At 32.3% G+C, this 16,740-nt stretch overlaps 1 protein-coding gene across 2 annotated transcripts; it reads left to right on the top strand.

Annotated features, from left to right (window-relative positions):
* Nucleotides 1-2,165: 2,165 nt before the first annotated feature.
* On the top strand, nucleotides 2,166-8,529 carry LOC126667718 (histone-lysine N-methyltransferase family member SUVH9-like). 2 transcript variants are annotated; one of them, XM_050360771.2, is made up of 2 exons: nucleotides 2,166-4,442; nucleotides 7,988-8,529. In XM_050360771.2, exon 1 carries the CDS (start codon nucleotides 2,346-2,348, stop codon nucleotides 4,371-4,373), a length of 2,028 nt encoding a protein of 675 aa, XP_050216728.1. In that variant the 5' UTR covers nucleotides 2,166-2,345; the 3' UTR covers nucleotides 4,374-4,442; nucleotides 7,988-8,529. The 2 variants fall into 2 exon arrangements, with proteins under 2 accessions (XP_050216728.1, XP_050216727.1); XM_050360770.2 differs by having other exon boundaries at nucleotides 2,167-4,442; nucleotides 8,001-8,529.
* The last annotated feature ends 8,211 nt before the right edge of the window (nucleotides 8,530-16,740 follow it).

The raw sequence follows: 16,740 nt of genomic DNA, 5'->3' as shown, positions 1-16,740 counted from the left end.
TATACATTCACAAGCATTTCCAAGTATCAAAATACAACTCAATCCATTCTCCATACAACATAATCCACTGTCAATTCAATACATACATATTCACATCAATTTCAATCAAAATCAAGCTTACTTGTGGATATTCTATCATGCACATAATTCACATGCTGCCCAAACTGCCATACAGGCAACCAACATAATATTATCTGCCTCAATCGCCCTTTAGGCAACCAATAACTCATTTCTCACATCGTTGGTCCGAACCATTATTTAGGCAACCAACAAATGTCTTATTTCTCACATAATATCCAAATATAAGCATTATGGCATGCTTCTTACAACCAAAACATCCCTCATATTAATATTTCAACCATAATTCACAAACACATTTACATCTCAAATGAACACACACTTGTAATTGCAAATAAACGTATATACTAAGTATAACACAATCTATTCACTTACCAAGTTCACCGAGTCTTAAACCCATACATGTCCTGGATTATTGATCGTATTTATTTCTGGTCTGTAAATTCCTATTTCACATATACAATATCAATTCTTTTAAAAGGAACAAGTTTGTATCAGTTATATATGAACATAAAGTAACAACAACAATTCTACGTAGTGGGTAGAATTGATACCATATTTTAGAATTGATGCAGAAATCAATATACACTATACTGAACAAACCCTTTGGTATATATCTAGATCTATAAGTATAGATTCATTACCAATTGGATTCATATCAATTGGATTAGTATAAAATAAATTATGCAATTAACAACACAACAAGGTTAAACTTTTTAAACATAACGTACAACTAAATGTTATCCCGTTATTCACAATCCAAATGACAGAATTAGTCTTTTTTTTAAAAGCTAAAAAGTTTTAGATAACATCTTAAATATTCTATAGAATCAAACTTTGCATTAGTTGAACATGTATAACTTAATTTATCAATTATAAAAGGATATAAGATTACATACATAATTCTATGTAATAGACATAACATATACTCTGTCTTAAAAGTGATACACACTTCATTATAAACATAATTTTATAAAACTCTTCGGTGAAGTTGTAGGTATATGAGTTTATAAGAGATACCAAAAATAAACAACTCTATTAGATCTCTACATAATGAGTTAATTCAAGATTTAGTGCCACACTATCAGGCTGTATTAGCATATGAAGATACAAAATGGCGTGGACTATTAGGCTATAATGACGACTTAAAATTAACAAGTTTTGTATGAATGATTGAATTAATGAGATCATAAAGAAAATCACCTTAATGCTTACTTTCATATGAGTATCAACAGAACAACCATCTTGAAGACCAGACAAAGAAAGGCCTTATTACTTAAAAACCACCCACCTTGTAACTTTTTTTATTTATACCATGACCTAGGAAAATGTTCATTTGTACCCTATTTTTGATTTTTATGTTTTATTTGTACCCCAAAATTAAGAACTATACTATCAGCTAAAACAACAGAGTAGTTATACCTATCTGGAGGACGAATGATACATAAAAATCTCCAAGTTGCTGTTGGAGCAGCACTGGATCAAGATCGGGGAGGATCTATGATGGGCGGGGGGGGGGGGGGGGGGGGTGGTTGCGTGGTGGGGTATTTTTAATGGTAGACAAGACCTGGTTTAATATGCTCAATTACTGAAGGAGTGTCATTAAATCTTGGAAGGAGAACATCATGAGAAAAATATACATATTTCTAAAAATAATTCCATGCTCAAATAAAATTACATTTCTGGAAGGACGCATACGAATAACATAGACATCAAAACATAAACATCCCTTTTACGTAAGACTATAACCCATAAAAGCATACATTTATAGAGTAATTGTAGAGTAATTAGTGCTAGTGGTAGTAAATGAAGAATCTAGAGTGACTGCATGAAAGACTTAACAATATATATAGTGGTAAAATATGTAATATTTTAAACTAAAAGGACCATTTAGTATAATATATCAAACTTCAAGAATATTTAATTTTTTTTAAAGAGAGATAAAGAGCAACAATTATTATAGTTGAAAAAGGAATATGCTGAGAATATTATTTCAGTATTAGAGATAGAGTTTGCAATTGGAAAAAAGCGATAACTTATATTTTATATAAAGTTATTTTCAAATAGAGATGAGTAAGAGATGGCCTCAGCTTGACACTTACTTTTTTTCATTTTTATTTTCATTTCCATTTCCATTTCTAAAAAAACAAAAAAATCCATGAAAATAGCTTGAAGCTCCCTTTCCCTGTAAAAACCCTAACAAAAATCTAAAATAATCCAGCCTTGCTACCTTATAAAACACAAATTCCAAACCCTAACATTTAATTATGGGATCTATAGTCCCATTTCAAGACCTAAATCTCAATCTCTCACCTCCATCTCCGGCGACCGCCGCCGGCGCCGTCACACCTACGCCGTTATTAATTCCAAAGCTAGAACCTAAGCTCGAGCCATTAGACAGTCTAGTAGAAACGCCGTTAACACACGAAGAGGCACACGATCCGTTATATCACGATTTTGCCCCTAACTTCTTCTCAAATACCGAAACTACCCCTACTCCGCCTCCGCAATCCGCCACTGAAGAAGACAATGTGTACTCGGAATATCACAGAATCACCGCGCTCTTCCATACGGCATTCGCTCAACGGTTGCAGCAACAGCAACAGCTACAGCAGAAGCATCAAGAGCAATACGGCGACGTTTCCGATGATTCACGAGCGATTGTACCTGTTAATGACGAAAATACCCTCGCGACAGCTCCGACGAAGCCCCACCGACGTTACACTAAACGATCGTCTGAGTTAGTGCGTGTTACCGACTTGGGAATAGAGGACCAAAGATATTTTCGCGAGGTGGTGAGACGCACGCGTATGTTGTTCGACTCGCTCCGGATTTTCTGCGTTTTGGAGGAGGAAAGGCGCCGCGGTGACTCCCTAGTACGGCGTGCACGTGGCGATCTTTTAGCGTCGTCAGTTATGCGTGACCGTGGACTTTGGCTTAACCGTGATAAAAGGATTGTGGGATCCATACCTGGTGTTGAAGTTGGTGATATTTTCTTTTTTAGAATGGAATTATGTGTTGTTGGTCTCCATGGTCAAGTGCAAGCTGGAATTGACTATCTACCTGGCAGCCAGAGCTCGAATCACGAACCTATTGCAACGAGTGTCATTGTTTCTGGTGGTTACGAGGATGATGAGGACTCTGGTGATGTCGTTGTTTATACGGGGCATGGTGGACAGGATAAGTTTTCGAAGCAATGTATGCATCAGAAGTTACAAGGAGGGAATTTGGCTTTGGAGAGAAGCAAGCATTATGGTATTGAAGTAAGAGTTATTAGAGGGTTCAAATATGCTGGTAGTTTTACTAATAAGATTTATGTTTACGATGGCTTGTATAAGATTCATGATTGTTGGTTTGATGTTGGTAAATCTGGTTTTGGTGTTTTTAAGTATAAGTTGATTAGGATCGACGGCCAGCCAGTAATGGGTAGTTCGATGTTGAAGTTTGCTCAGAGTTTGAGGAGTGTACCATTGAGTGTTAGACCAAGAGGGTACCTTAGTCTTGATATTTCGAATAAGAAAGAGAATGTGCCAGTCATGTTATTTAATGATTTAGATAATGATCATGATCCTTTGTGCTATGAGTATTTAGTGAGATCTGTGTTTCCACCATTTGCATTTAATGCGGGAGGTAGTGGAACGGGATGTGATTGTATTGGTGGTTGTGTTGATGGTTGTTTGTGTTCAGTGAAGAATGGTGGGGAATTTGCCTATGATCAAAATGGTTTTTTGTTGAGAGGGAAACCTTTGGTGTTTGAATGTGGAGCTTTTTGTAAGTGTCCGCCCACTTGTCGGAACAGGATTAGTCAAAAGGGGTTGAAAAATAGATTAGAAGTGTTTAGGTCGAGGGAAACTGGATGGGGAGTGCGGTCGTTGGATTTGATAAATGCTGGCGCATTTATTTGTGAATATGCTGGTGTTGTTCTCACTAGAGATCAAGCCCAAGTTTTTACAATGAATGGTGATAGTTTGGTATATCCTAATCGGTTTTCGCCAAAATGGGCAGAATGGGGCGATTTATCTCAGATATATGCTGATTATGTACGTCCATCATATCCATCAGTTCCTCCTCTGGATGTTGCAATGGATGTGTCCAGAATGAGGAATGTTGCCTGTTATATTAGCCACAGTTTAACTCCAAATGTGCTGGTGCAATATGTTCTGTATGATCATAACAATTTGATGTTTCCTCACCTCATGCTTTTTGCAATGGAGAATATTCCTCCATTAAGGGAGCTCAGCCTTGACTATGGGGTAGCTGATGAATGGACGGGGAAGCTCTCAATTTGCAACTGAACAGGCTTGAAGAATTTTTTGAAACTTTTGAATGTGTTGTAACACATCATGAGGACTTGATGCTTTAAGGTAACTTAACCATATTTTTGCATTTTTCAGATCTATTTACATGAGATAAATTTTGCTATGTCAGTTAGGACAATTTCGCAAGGTTGATGTGGATTATTTTATGAGTAATTTGAGTTTCAGAACTGAATTTCAGATCAGATTTATCTGAAATTCAGATCTGACTTAATAGGGAAATAAAGAAAACTTCTAAAAGTCGCACTTAGCTAAAGATAATTCCATAGATAAGAGGTGAACTTCTAATTTCATAATTCTTATAACTTATTCTACATTATTCTCCTCTGGTTAGAGAAAACTGGATCTCGAGTTTTGAAGTGCCTAAGAATCAAAGACATGAATGCTTTAGGCTGTTTTCCCTCCTTGTCCATTGATAGCAATTGGTATAGTTCATACCTACCATTGGACTCTTCCACGAATTCATTCGGAATAACAAAGTCAATCTTTTCACTACTTGCATTAGGCAGCACAAATTCAACGTTATGAACACCAAATTCGAGTTCTTTTCCTTTAGCGTTCTTTGTCCAAGTTTCATGACATGTTTTTGAATGCAAATGCTTTTGTGGTAATTCTATCACTTGAACGTCTCCGTGATTAAATACTTGATCCAAATCTGTTCCTCAGCTTTAGATGTAAATTCTAATCTTCCACTTTATTCCCATATATTAATAAACATCTTGCAAACATTCTTTGTTGTTGCCCCTGAAGATAGTAGTTTACATCATAATATTTTGTGGTCTCCAAATTGATAATTTCATGTTTAATATCTTGAACTTGCAAATTGTGGATTATGATTGATTTTCTAAGGACTTGGGACTGCTGTTTTTGATTTTTTTCTTCAATTTGAACTATTTGTATATATACAGCCAGTGACATGTTGCCTTATCATATGCTTCTTCTTGCATCTTATTAATATAATTTAAAGGCATATACTTTTCTTGTAATCTTATTTTCTTATCTTGTTCTGTTGTCTTGAAACAATTGGATTTTTGCTGCAGAAATGCTCTCCCTGAAGAAATTTGAAATTACCTCAATACCCATGCACTAACAAATCAGAATTCCTGTGCTAAAACATAATTTTATGTTTGATGAAATTCCCAACTAAATTAATTAGTTGAAAATCCTTAGTTCTTTAAATAAGAGTTGAACTTCTAATTTAATAGTTCTTGTTCTGCATTAGTTAGTATGCTATTTATCTTCATTAAAGTTGAGCTTAAAATAGATTAATTCCAGCCTCGTAATTTTATTGCAGCCCCAATTGTTGATTATGCTTACCATATTTTGCTAGACTATGTGAGGTGGTATTCCTTAAGCAACCTCATACTGCAGTTGACAAATAACGACACACATATTTGATATCCGATACCATTCTCTTAGATATTTTTTCTTATTTTCTTTAAACTGTGTATTCTTAGCAAACATATGCGAACTCTTGCTTCATAAAGATAAGAAACTTGTGGTTGTCAAACAAGTTAGTTTGATTTCATTTTACTTAAGAGTTTGTTGGACTTTGACTTTTGCTCAAGTTCTTTCCCATACTTTGATTTATTTTAATTGTAATAGGACATCCCGTCTTCCTTGTCATTTACTTTTTCTGGCCTTACTATGTATCTGTAATTAGAAAGAAATTATATCTTCCTTACCAGTTACTTTTGTGGCATTGCCCTCTTTTTATGTTTACTTTAAAAGTCCTCATTATGAAAAATAAATGTGCAGTGTTATGTTTTTCCGGGTCATGTTTATGTCTTCTAGGCTCTCTCTCTAAATTAATTAAACTCTAATTATTGTGTAGCTAAAAGAGGTTACTTATAAAACTTGATGTCTCCCATTCTCCCCTGAATCATCTTGGGCAACGTGCTTTGCTGCCGTCAATACATGGACTGACTGGTGAATTGTACTGTATTATTCTAATGTGTAATGAGGTTAAAGAGCTAGTTTTGACTGTATTGTTATAGTTTAGTCTTTCTTTGTTGCGACTTGTGAGCAGTGGCAGAACCAAGATTTTTTCCAGCCCAGAATTAACCTTTAGTTCACCCTCCCTCTGGCCCTTTCTTCACTATGACCCTACCTCTTTCTCTTGAATTTTTTTGACGGCACCCCGGGCTAGAGCCTACCTAGCCTGTATGTAGATCCTGCATACGAGTGATAAAATGTCAATATTCCATTTTGTCTTCTTTTACCTTGCGACTCTTACTTAAATTTTGTCTGCCAAATATTTAGGGCAACATTCTTTTGGCATAAACCCCATTCAGTTATCTCTAAGAAGTAGAAATATGTAATGAACTGTTTTCTTAAACCTCTGTTTGCTAATGAGCTGAATGTGGCGGATGCTTTCTTTCTTTAGTCATTATTTCCTTATGAGGAAGACATATACATAGTTGATTGTGTCATTGGGCCGAGTGGTTTGTGTTTCAATGCTGAAAGAAACAGACTTGGTGCTTTTCAGTTTCTTTTAAGTGGTCTAGTAGTTGGGGAAATGCTGAAAGCTTTATGTGCGTGCCATTTTGCACTTTTGTGTGTCATATCACACGAGCAATGGTGTTCTATCTGAGCACTGTAGGGACACTAATTCATGTAACTCTCCTAGAAACCTCATATTTTATAGGTTAACTGGCACTTTTGAGTTGCATTGTCTCTTTCGTGACAGCTTTGACTTTGTTTCAGAGAAGTGTGGGAGAACTATATCATTAGATTTGAAGTATGGGAGGAAAGAGAATAAATGATCGAAAATACATGAGATGAAAGTTAATATTAAAAACTTTTCTTCCTTGATTATGTTTGGATGGGAGATGATAAGCTACTTCCCTCCTATTATAAAGTTACGGAACATTCTGGATAATAATTGGTGGGTTTTGTGTTTATCTGAGATCAACTTTACCATGAATCGTGAAAGCCAAAAAGGAATGGCAGAAGTAGGTCTCTTTAACGATTTTCTACATTTGTGTATAAATATTCTCCTTATTTTAGAGTGATTAAAATTATTGAGTTTCAGTGAAGTAGAATGAGAAATTTGCTTGCACTCGTTCATTTTCCTAATATCTTCCTCTACTTGTTTTTGTTCCTTTGTATTAATTCTTAAGGTTATGTCCGTGAAATTGTTTTTTCTAGTTCATCTGACAATGTAAAGCAATAATGTGATCCTCTGAGAAAAGTGAGCTGAGTATTTTGTTTTCACTTTATGTGTGTTTGTTTTTTGCGTTTAAAGTGCACAACTAGGTAGGCCTAAGGTTGCTAATGCAGTAACTTATCTTTTCTGTTTTACGGGGTAGCCATTTCTACTGCATCACTGTAATATTGATCTGGTTTACCACTGTTGCTATCTGGAAATTAATGCCAATCAGTTATGAGTATTTTACACTTTCGGAAATTACTTGAATGGCGGTTTAGTATGATTTTATGTGGCTTTAGTCTGAAGCTACTAGTCTAAAACGGATGTAGATTTACTCTCAGAAAATACACATACGGAAGCATTACTGCCTTTTTAATATTAACTTGATCTTTTAGATTTAACTTGCTTTTTAGATATAATTTGTTCTCACTTCTCATGTTAGCTATGCTTTGCAGGTGCAATTGCTCAGAGATTTTGCTCCTAATTTTGTGACCCACAGTCTCGAAGTATTTTCGGTCTAGTCTTCAGTATATCTACATGAATAGTTAATGCTGCCTTCTCTGCGGTATCGGACTATAGATAGTTTTCACTTACTACATATGCTGCTATGGTTTCTCTCTCTGTATTCATCCTTTGATATCACAGTGCTCAAGGCTCACAGACGGTTCAAATCTAATTATTTTTCCCAATTTCTTGTTCGGAGCAGCGGAGGAAGAACTTTTAACTGAAAAGTTTCTAAGCAAATATGATACGGATGCTGCCGTTGTGAAGTCGCTAACCCTGTAAACACTGTAATCTATAAAGATGAAGCCTTGAAATTAGGAATACGATGGGAATAGTTACCGTATAGGCTTTTGTAAACTTGTATGCGAAACTTGTATGAAACTTGTTCTTTTTTTCTTTTAATTATATATATGTATTAAGTGGCTTGTATATACAAACTTGGTAAGTTTGTACAGAAATTCCACCAGTGCATGCGCAAAAGATTGTGTGCTTATTTTTAATACTTTTTAATTGAGAAAATTACACAACAATTATTAACACGGGCTATTTTTTCTCAAATACCCACCGTTTGAAATGTTTACATTTATTACCAACCCCAATTTACACTTTATATCTTATTTCCCATTTCTTTACAGAAAATATCATTTTCTTCAATTTACAGAGATGCTTTGTGTTCATCACCAACAGTAGCAATAGTGGGGTGTTCGCCGATTGGAACGGAGACCAGCGACTCATCTCCGGCAGCGGGGAAGACCGGCGACTCATCACCGGCAGCGGGGAAGACCGGCGACTCAGCTACGGCAGCTGCAGCGACCGACCACTCGTCACTGATAATATTATCAACCATGTAGTCGGGTTCTTCTTACAGTCGCCGCCGCCGGCCTTTGCCCACAAAGAACGGTTCTCTTTCAAAGGACCTGATGTGAATCACTTCTCACCCTCAATAACTGGGTTATCTTTGATTGTTGTTGTAATTTCTTACAATTTGTAACATTTATTAATTTTCTTATGTATTTGTAAAAGTGTTGCTAGTTGGCATAAGATTCTTGAACATGCAAAAGAAATTAAGAATGATATGATTATGTGCTGCTAATAGATTTTTTACTTAATTCGGTATGATACGATTCATTGTAGATAAATCGTCGACACATAATAAAATATATCAATTTTTTATTATTATTTCAATAAAATGAATTTCGTAGATAAATCATTGATTGCAATTTTTAGAATCCATCTCAAACTCAGAATGATTATTTTCAACAAAATAAATTTCAAAATGATCGATACATGTGTGTATTAGTGATATATAAATGATACATTTCCGATACGTAGCAGATACATTAATAATACATATTTAAATTTTTTGGATTATTTTAACGAAATAAATTTTTAAAAATGACGGATACATTATCGATACATCGTAATACATTACCGATACATCATAAATACATCATAGATATAGAGGAGAAAAATTAATAATAAAATTTTAATACATTACTGATGTATCATCTATATCTTGCAATACACTGTAAATATATAGCCGATACATCGTAGATACATTATTTATAAAGAATAAATTGAGCTAAAAAGCAAAACTCCGTGCAACATGAAAAAATAAAAGGACGGAGCAAGTATCAAAGATTTAATAGGAAGACATGTTTTTTAAATACATATGTCGAATACATATTAAAAATAATTTATATATATATATATATATATATATATATATATATGATAGATACACATATTTTTAATATATAATATATAATATATATACTTTTTGTAGTGTAATTTATGCGTTTTTAAAGCATGTGATACATATATCTTAATATACATATACACATAAATAGTACATAAAATAATATGTGTGTGTATATATATACACATATATATTTATTTATTTATTTTTATTTTTAAAATTATGAGAAAATGAATCAGTGACACATTCTATATACATAACAGATACATGTTTAAATTATTAAACATAATTAAATATATTGCCGATAATTTTCGATAATACATAGCTAATACATAGCTGATACATGTGAAACAAATATAATAAAATATAATACCGATAAGTTCCGATACATATACGATACATATCAGATATATAGACGATACATTTTTTATTTTATTTTTAAATGCTGACACGCGCTGACGCGTGACTGACGCGCATGGCAGACGCACATCAGACGCGTTTCTGACGCGTTTTTGACTATTTTTAACACGTTTTGACTTTTTTTCTTGGTTTTGAATGTGCCATGTGTCTCTTATTTAGTGGTTGGGTAGAAAACGTAAAGTTTCTCATTGTTTTGTCATGAATGTAAATTTTTGATTTGATGTGTATTTTTGTAAACTCTTATTTAAATAGTAATATTTTTGTGGTTTTCTCTTTTTAATTTGATGTTGGTGTAGATAGATGAGCAGCTAAATTGAAGTCTTAAATTGCATTAGTTAGTAGTCAACTCATAATTGATTTCATATAGAACTGAGAATTTGATTTTTTTTACTATTGAATTGATTTTATTTTTATATAATATTGAACTGATTCATCTCACATTTTGATTTAAATTCTCGTTTTATTCATAATCTTGAACCACGCCCTCTTAAGACAAAACTATTCATATTCTAGGATAGACTTCAATTCCGGTTAAACTTTTTTAAAAAATTTTATCAAAAATAATAATAATAATAATAAATTTATAGTGAATTTAGAGTTAGAGATGAAATTTAAACTGATGATGATTAAAAATTTAGTCCGAGTTAAAAAAAAATCTAGATACGCTAGTGTGCCTCCTAACAGTTGACTCATAATGTAGTGCTTTGAGCACCATCATGTTGGTAAAGAGCATGAGCCTTGGAGCCAAAGCCAATGAAATATCTCCAGAGTCATGTTGCATTCCAAGTCATCCTTCCCATGCATTCTCATACTAATGGTTCAGTTATCTTGTGGGTTTAGCTGCAGAAGCATGATGAAGGGGCGAAATCAGAACACCAATTTAGGAGGGTCGGAATTTTTGGTCGGCTATTTAAAAATAATCAAACGATAAAATTGAGTTTAAGTGTCATAATTAGCACATATATATTGAAATATTAAACAATTAATTCATTAGTAAATAATTTTTTTAAATAGTTTATTAAGAATAGAAAATAAATTTGAGACACTAAAAATAACAAAATAATCTATTAATTATAGACGGTGAAAATAATCAACATCACATGGTGATGTTTTTCGGCAATATAGTTGATGGAATATCATTAAATCCCACATCGCTAAGAGAAGAAGGCGCTCACATGTTCGTCTATAAATACAGGGTCAAAATCTACTCTCAAAGTACACGTTATTCCTTCTATCAATACGCAATTAATATACTGATTATACCCTTAACTGACTTAAGTATTGGAATGGTCGGAACCCCGGCCCATATCCATCTTCTCTTTTATCTTATAGGAAGAACCGAACAATCAGATACGAAATTAGCCTCACATTCGTGCCTGGATCTATCATTTGACGCCGTTTGTAGGAATGAAAGTTCTCAGAAAAATTCTATTAACGGAAACATGAATGGATAACGGGACCAATAAAATACTCACACCACTAACTAACTACGGAGCATATCCTATGAAAGCATTCAAACCACTACAAATGGGTAAAAGAACACGAGAGGCGGATCAGGAAGCAAACCCTAAGCGATAGAAACGAGGCCAACAGACGGTCCCACTGAAGATATATAATATGTGCGGACGACCAAAAGAGAAGTAAGAGGAGAGTCCTACAACATGATATTAGGGTGATTGTTCCTATACGACAGAGAAAATAAAGAGAATACATATAATTAAAAAATAATTTATCTATTTTTTTTATAACCGAGAGAGAGGGAGTGCTTGTTAATTATAGCTATAGTTGTAGATATATAGATTTATTTTGCCTATATTGGGTCATAAAACAATGGGCAAAACCACTAATTAACCAATTGCACTTGCAAAACATAACTAACATAACTAACATAACTAAATGAGAACAAATTCATCTTTCTAAATGATACGTATTGGATAACATAAGGTCTGTAAAATACATCAAGATATATCTAAAAAGCACTAATTATGAAATAAATTTACCCATAAAAAATAGGTTTAATCACTTAAAAATCCCCCATTTTTTTTCAATTGCACCCTGACATAGAAAAATCCTCTCAAAACCTCCCACCTTTAGATTTTTTTTTCAATTGTACCCTAAAGTATTAAATTGACCTATTTTCACATGAAAAAAATTTAAAATATTTTTTCAATTTTAATCTATATTCTAATTAAACACTAATATTATTAATAATGTAAAAAATCATTCTTCCTAAAATTATATCCAATAACTTTTTAAAATTAAAACCATAAAAATCTCCAATTTAGAATACAGTTGAAAAAAAATCTTAAATGTGGGGGGATTTTGAGAGAATTCCTATACGTCAGGGTGTAATTGGAATGAAATTTAAAAGTAGGAGGTTTTTTGAGAGAGTTTTTCAATGTCAGGGTGCAATTGAAAAAAAAATTAAAAGTGAAGGGTTTTTGAGTAATGAGGCTTAAAAAATATCATACTGAACCGACATAAAAAAAAATATCATACTGAACCGACATCCAACTAATTTCATAAAGTACAATATACTCATAACTAATTAGCATTAATTTCCAGAAAGTAGGTGGTAATAAACCAGATCAATATTACTCAGTCATGCAGTAAAAAAAATCAGAAAATCCATGGGCTATTGTTTGCAGTTTAATATGATGTATCTTTCTCAATTTATCGTAATTATAATTGAAATTTATTATAGTTCAAAAGAAATAGTGCAATTGAATCATATAATAAGCTTTGAGGAGCAATATAATATTTAGCCAATTGATTGCAAGATTTCATGCACTTTATACAAGTAGAGCTTGCTCATTCTTCACAAGACGAAAGAATATTTATTTTGACAGAACATGTTAATTAAAATACGTAATGAAAAAAAAAAAACTAAATTGAAGCAAGAAATAAATTTCATTTGCATTAGTTAATTATTCTATATCATTTCATTTCCGGCCACGAGTGACCGCCTGAACGATGAGTGCGTGGAGTTCTTCGAGTAGAAAAAGCTTTCTATTTTTGCAAGAAGAAACATTTCTTTGAAGCGTGAGCATAAGATCTCGAATTATGATGAGATCGGAAGGGTGTTCCCAAATCAACGCCAAACGCCATTCGCATTTGCTCTTTATATCTTCTACTCTTGCTAACTCTTCCTGAACTTGCCATAGTTCTTGTGCTATATCCATGCTTATAGTTTACCTCAATAACTACTCCTAAAAGAATAAGACTCCATGAACTTATATATATATCAAAAAGAACATGCAACATCGTATCATTCGATGTTGACATAAATATAATATATTTATTAATAAGTTGAGATTTTTTTCTTTATTTTATTTAAACTAATCAATTTTTTTTTTTACTATTTTTAATTTGATACTTTTATTGATTTAACCTTAACAAATTTCTTTATTCAGTTCAACTAAAGTAAATATTTTTTCCTGTGTAATCTAAAAAGATTCCTAGTAAAGAGATTCCTTATAAATAGTGGATGAATCACTTTATAATATCTCACTCTTCATACATGTAAAATGAAAAAAATTGTTAACTCTTTATACTAAAGTTAAAATTATACTACATTATTTATGGGTAAAATATCAAATATGGTCTCTAAATTTGCGACTCGATGTAAAATTACTTATTTTTATTTATTTTAGGTCAATTAAGAACAATACTTTTTATTTTTAGGTCAGTTAAGGATATACTTGTATATAATATAATTTTATCCTGAAAATGAGTTATTTGATTCGAAACATTGATTCAAAGACCGAATTGATTATCTACTCCGTTATTTATTGAGTTTTTTTTTTATATTAATGAGTTTGAAAGGAAAGAATTATATCTCAATAAAGAATATTGATGTTATTTAAAAAAAAAAATTAAAAATATATTTAGAGGTTTTCGTGAACCCTAGTGAAAAAGTGAAGAAACTTTTGACAAGTAGAGGTACTAACACTGAGAAAAAAATAAAGAGAATCTTTATCATTCTATCTAAATATTGCAGTGCAGAATCAGATGCACTCATGTTTGCTAGCTAAGAATTTTTATTTTAGTGGGTTCCATTATGTGAATAGATATATTTTGTTTCATATACTATCGAGGACACGTGTCAATTATACATTAGTTGTAAAATACTTTTATTAAATTGTTGATAAGCTTTCTTGACTTTATTCTCCCAACAAAGAAATGACATATTTCAAAATTGTCTTATGCTCTCTCTACAATATTTTTCCAAATCTTTTTCATCATTTTATTATGGACTTTAATAAATTAGCTTGCTATAATTAGAGTTGAGAATTTGTGTTTTTATAATATAAATATTACGTGTCAACACGTAAACTCATACTTTTCTATTTAAATCTAATTGAAAAGTATAAAATGAATCTATTGATTGTTTTTACTATTGTTCTATACAGATTAACTTATTTATATGGATATATTTGAATTAATAGAATACACTAAATTATTTAGATAATGATTATATTAATTTTTTGTGTTTTAAAAGAATTGAACTTATATAATCTGAAATTGGCGTAAATTGAGTCATTTTAACTTTTATTTTTTATAGAATATGATTACTAAATTTTGATTGTTTTACATTATCTCTTTTAATTTTTTTTTACAATCAAGCTCCATCATGTTAGAATTTTTAGTTCCGCTTCTGTATGTATCATATCGTTTAAACAGATTAAATTATAAATTATAAAGCCTAACTATATATATAATGGCGTCTTATCTCACTATCCTATTCTTTTTTATTATTGTTTGCATCCTCCATTTTCTCCCACTCATTGTACACTTTCATATAATTTATGTACTGAGGGTTTTTTTTATCCCACTAAAAGGGGAAACTTTTGAGCGTCTACAGAAAAATTTGATCCCACAATTTTAACAGAATGCTACTTAATACATATATATTACTTGAACTTTATTGGTACGTACTAAGGTTTCTCATATGTAATAAAATGTAATTTTTTTAATGAAATATCAAATAATCTATAACCATCTATTTTAGCATTAATAACGTTGAATTTTATTTTGGTTAAAGTATAAACTTGATTATGCTTCATTTAGTTCTTTTAAAGTTGTCTCAAACAGTGAGAGTTTAATTACATTTGATCCTTAGTAAGAGTTTAATTAGAATGAATATTATTTTATGATGAAAAAAATAGAATACTTGCACATAATTTGAGAGCATACATTTTGATTATTTAAAGAAATTAATCAATATATCCGCAAGGTGGAAGGTTAAAATTGAATAAAAAATTGAGTTGGAAAGTTGTTTGGCAAAGAATATTATTTGGAATCTATCGCAAAAGAAATGGATGCTTATAGAAGCTATAACACAAAGTACATCTATATGTAACACGTTACAATCATATAGGCAAAACCCATACGGAGGCCCCTGTACTTTATCTCTTTTGTTCAAAAGGCCCCTGAGGCAAAGTTTGTCATGTCTGAATCCCTGTACTTGTCATAATCCTGATTTTAAAGCCCTTTAATGGACGGAATTCGGCAAGTGTGTCTCACACCCTGTTAGTTAACGGGAAAATAGGATGTGGCATCATTTCTTATAAATTGAGATCTACATGGCATCACAATTTAATAGAATATGGTAAATCAAAATACTTTTATGACAAAATGATAATTTTGCCATATTCTTCCTCTTTAACAATTGCCACCTTGCTTTCTTCTTCATTACCTCTTTAATGGCAGCTCGTTTTTCATTTTGCTGAGAAATGAAGTAAAAGCTACAGGAGTGAAAACCCATAAAAAGTGATTAATCTTAACCTACATTCGATTATTTTCGAGGCTTGAATATTCGGTACATTGGTTTGTCCGTCGCTCGACTTGGTGAATTTGCTTCATTCTTTTCAAGAAACTCGCTGCTCCTTTCTTTTTCCTTGTGCCGCTTCCATTTTGTTCCATTCTTTTATCTCCAGGGAATCGTGTGAGCTAAGTTCATTACCACCGTACCAGTGCTTTATTTCTCCATTTTTGTTTTGGTGCTGTTATTCATATGACAAAAGACTGATCCAGATCTAGAACCACAACTTGTTTTGGTGGGTTTTACTTTTGTTTCCTTTGTTATCACTTATGTATGTGATTAGATGAAATAACAAAACAACCTTCCATGATTAGTAAAGAACAAAACAGAGGCTACTTTTAATTAAATTTAATATCCATTTTATTTGGATTTTCTTAGTGATTTGACCCATAACCATTTTTATACAAGCTGAAAGCACATATCTTGGTTGTAGATGCTGCAAGCAAAAACAGGTTGGGGGTTCTAAGATTTTTGAACCGTATGATGTGGAGAGTTAACTTTAATATCTGTAATTGATTTTCTCAGAATACAGTTCATGGAAGGAAGATTGTGGCAGTAGAAGATGATGGCAAAATGTTATTAAAAGTCCTCATATTTTACATGTATTTTATGTGCTATTAATGAGGGTAGAAAGTAAAAATTTCAGAACAATTTTTTCGCACACTCTCACATGACGAGAGTGAGATACACTTGCCAAATTCCGTCCATTAAAGGGCTTTAAAATCAGGATTATGACAAGTACAGGGAC

Source organism: Mercurialis annua, linkage group LG2 (assembly GCF_937616625.2).
Source record: "Mercurialis annua linkage group LG2, ddMerAnnu1.2, whole genome shotgun sequence".
Classification (NCBI taxonomy): domain Eukaryota; kingdom Viridiplantae; phylum Streptophyta; class Magnoliopsida; order Malpighiales; family Euphorbiaceae; genus Mercurialis; species Mercurialis annua.
Note: the sequence above shows the minus strand (reverse complement) of the source record. Positions and strands in the feature narration are given on the sequence as shown.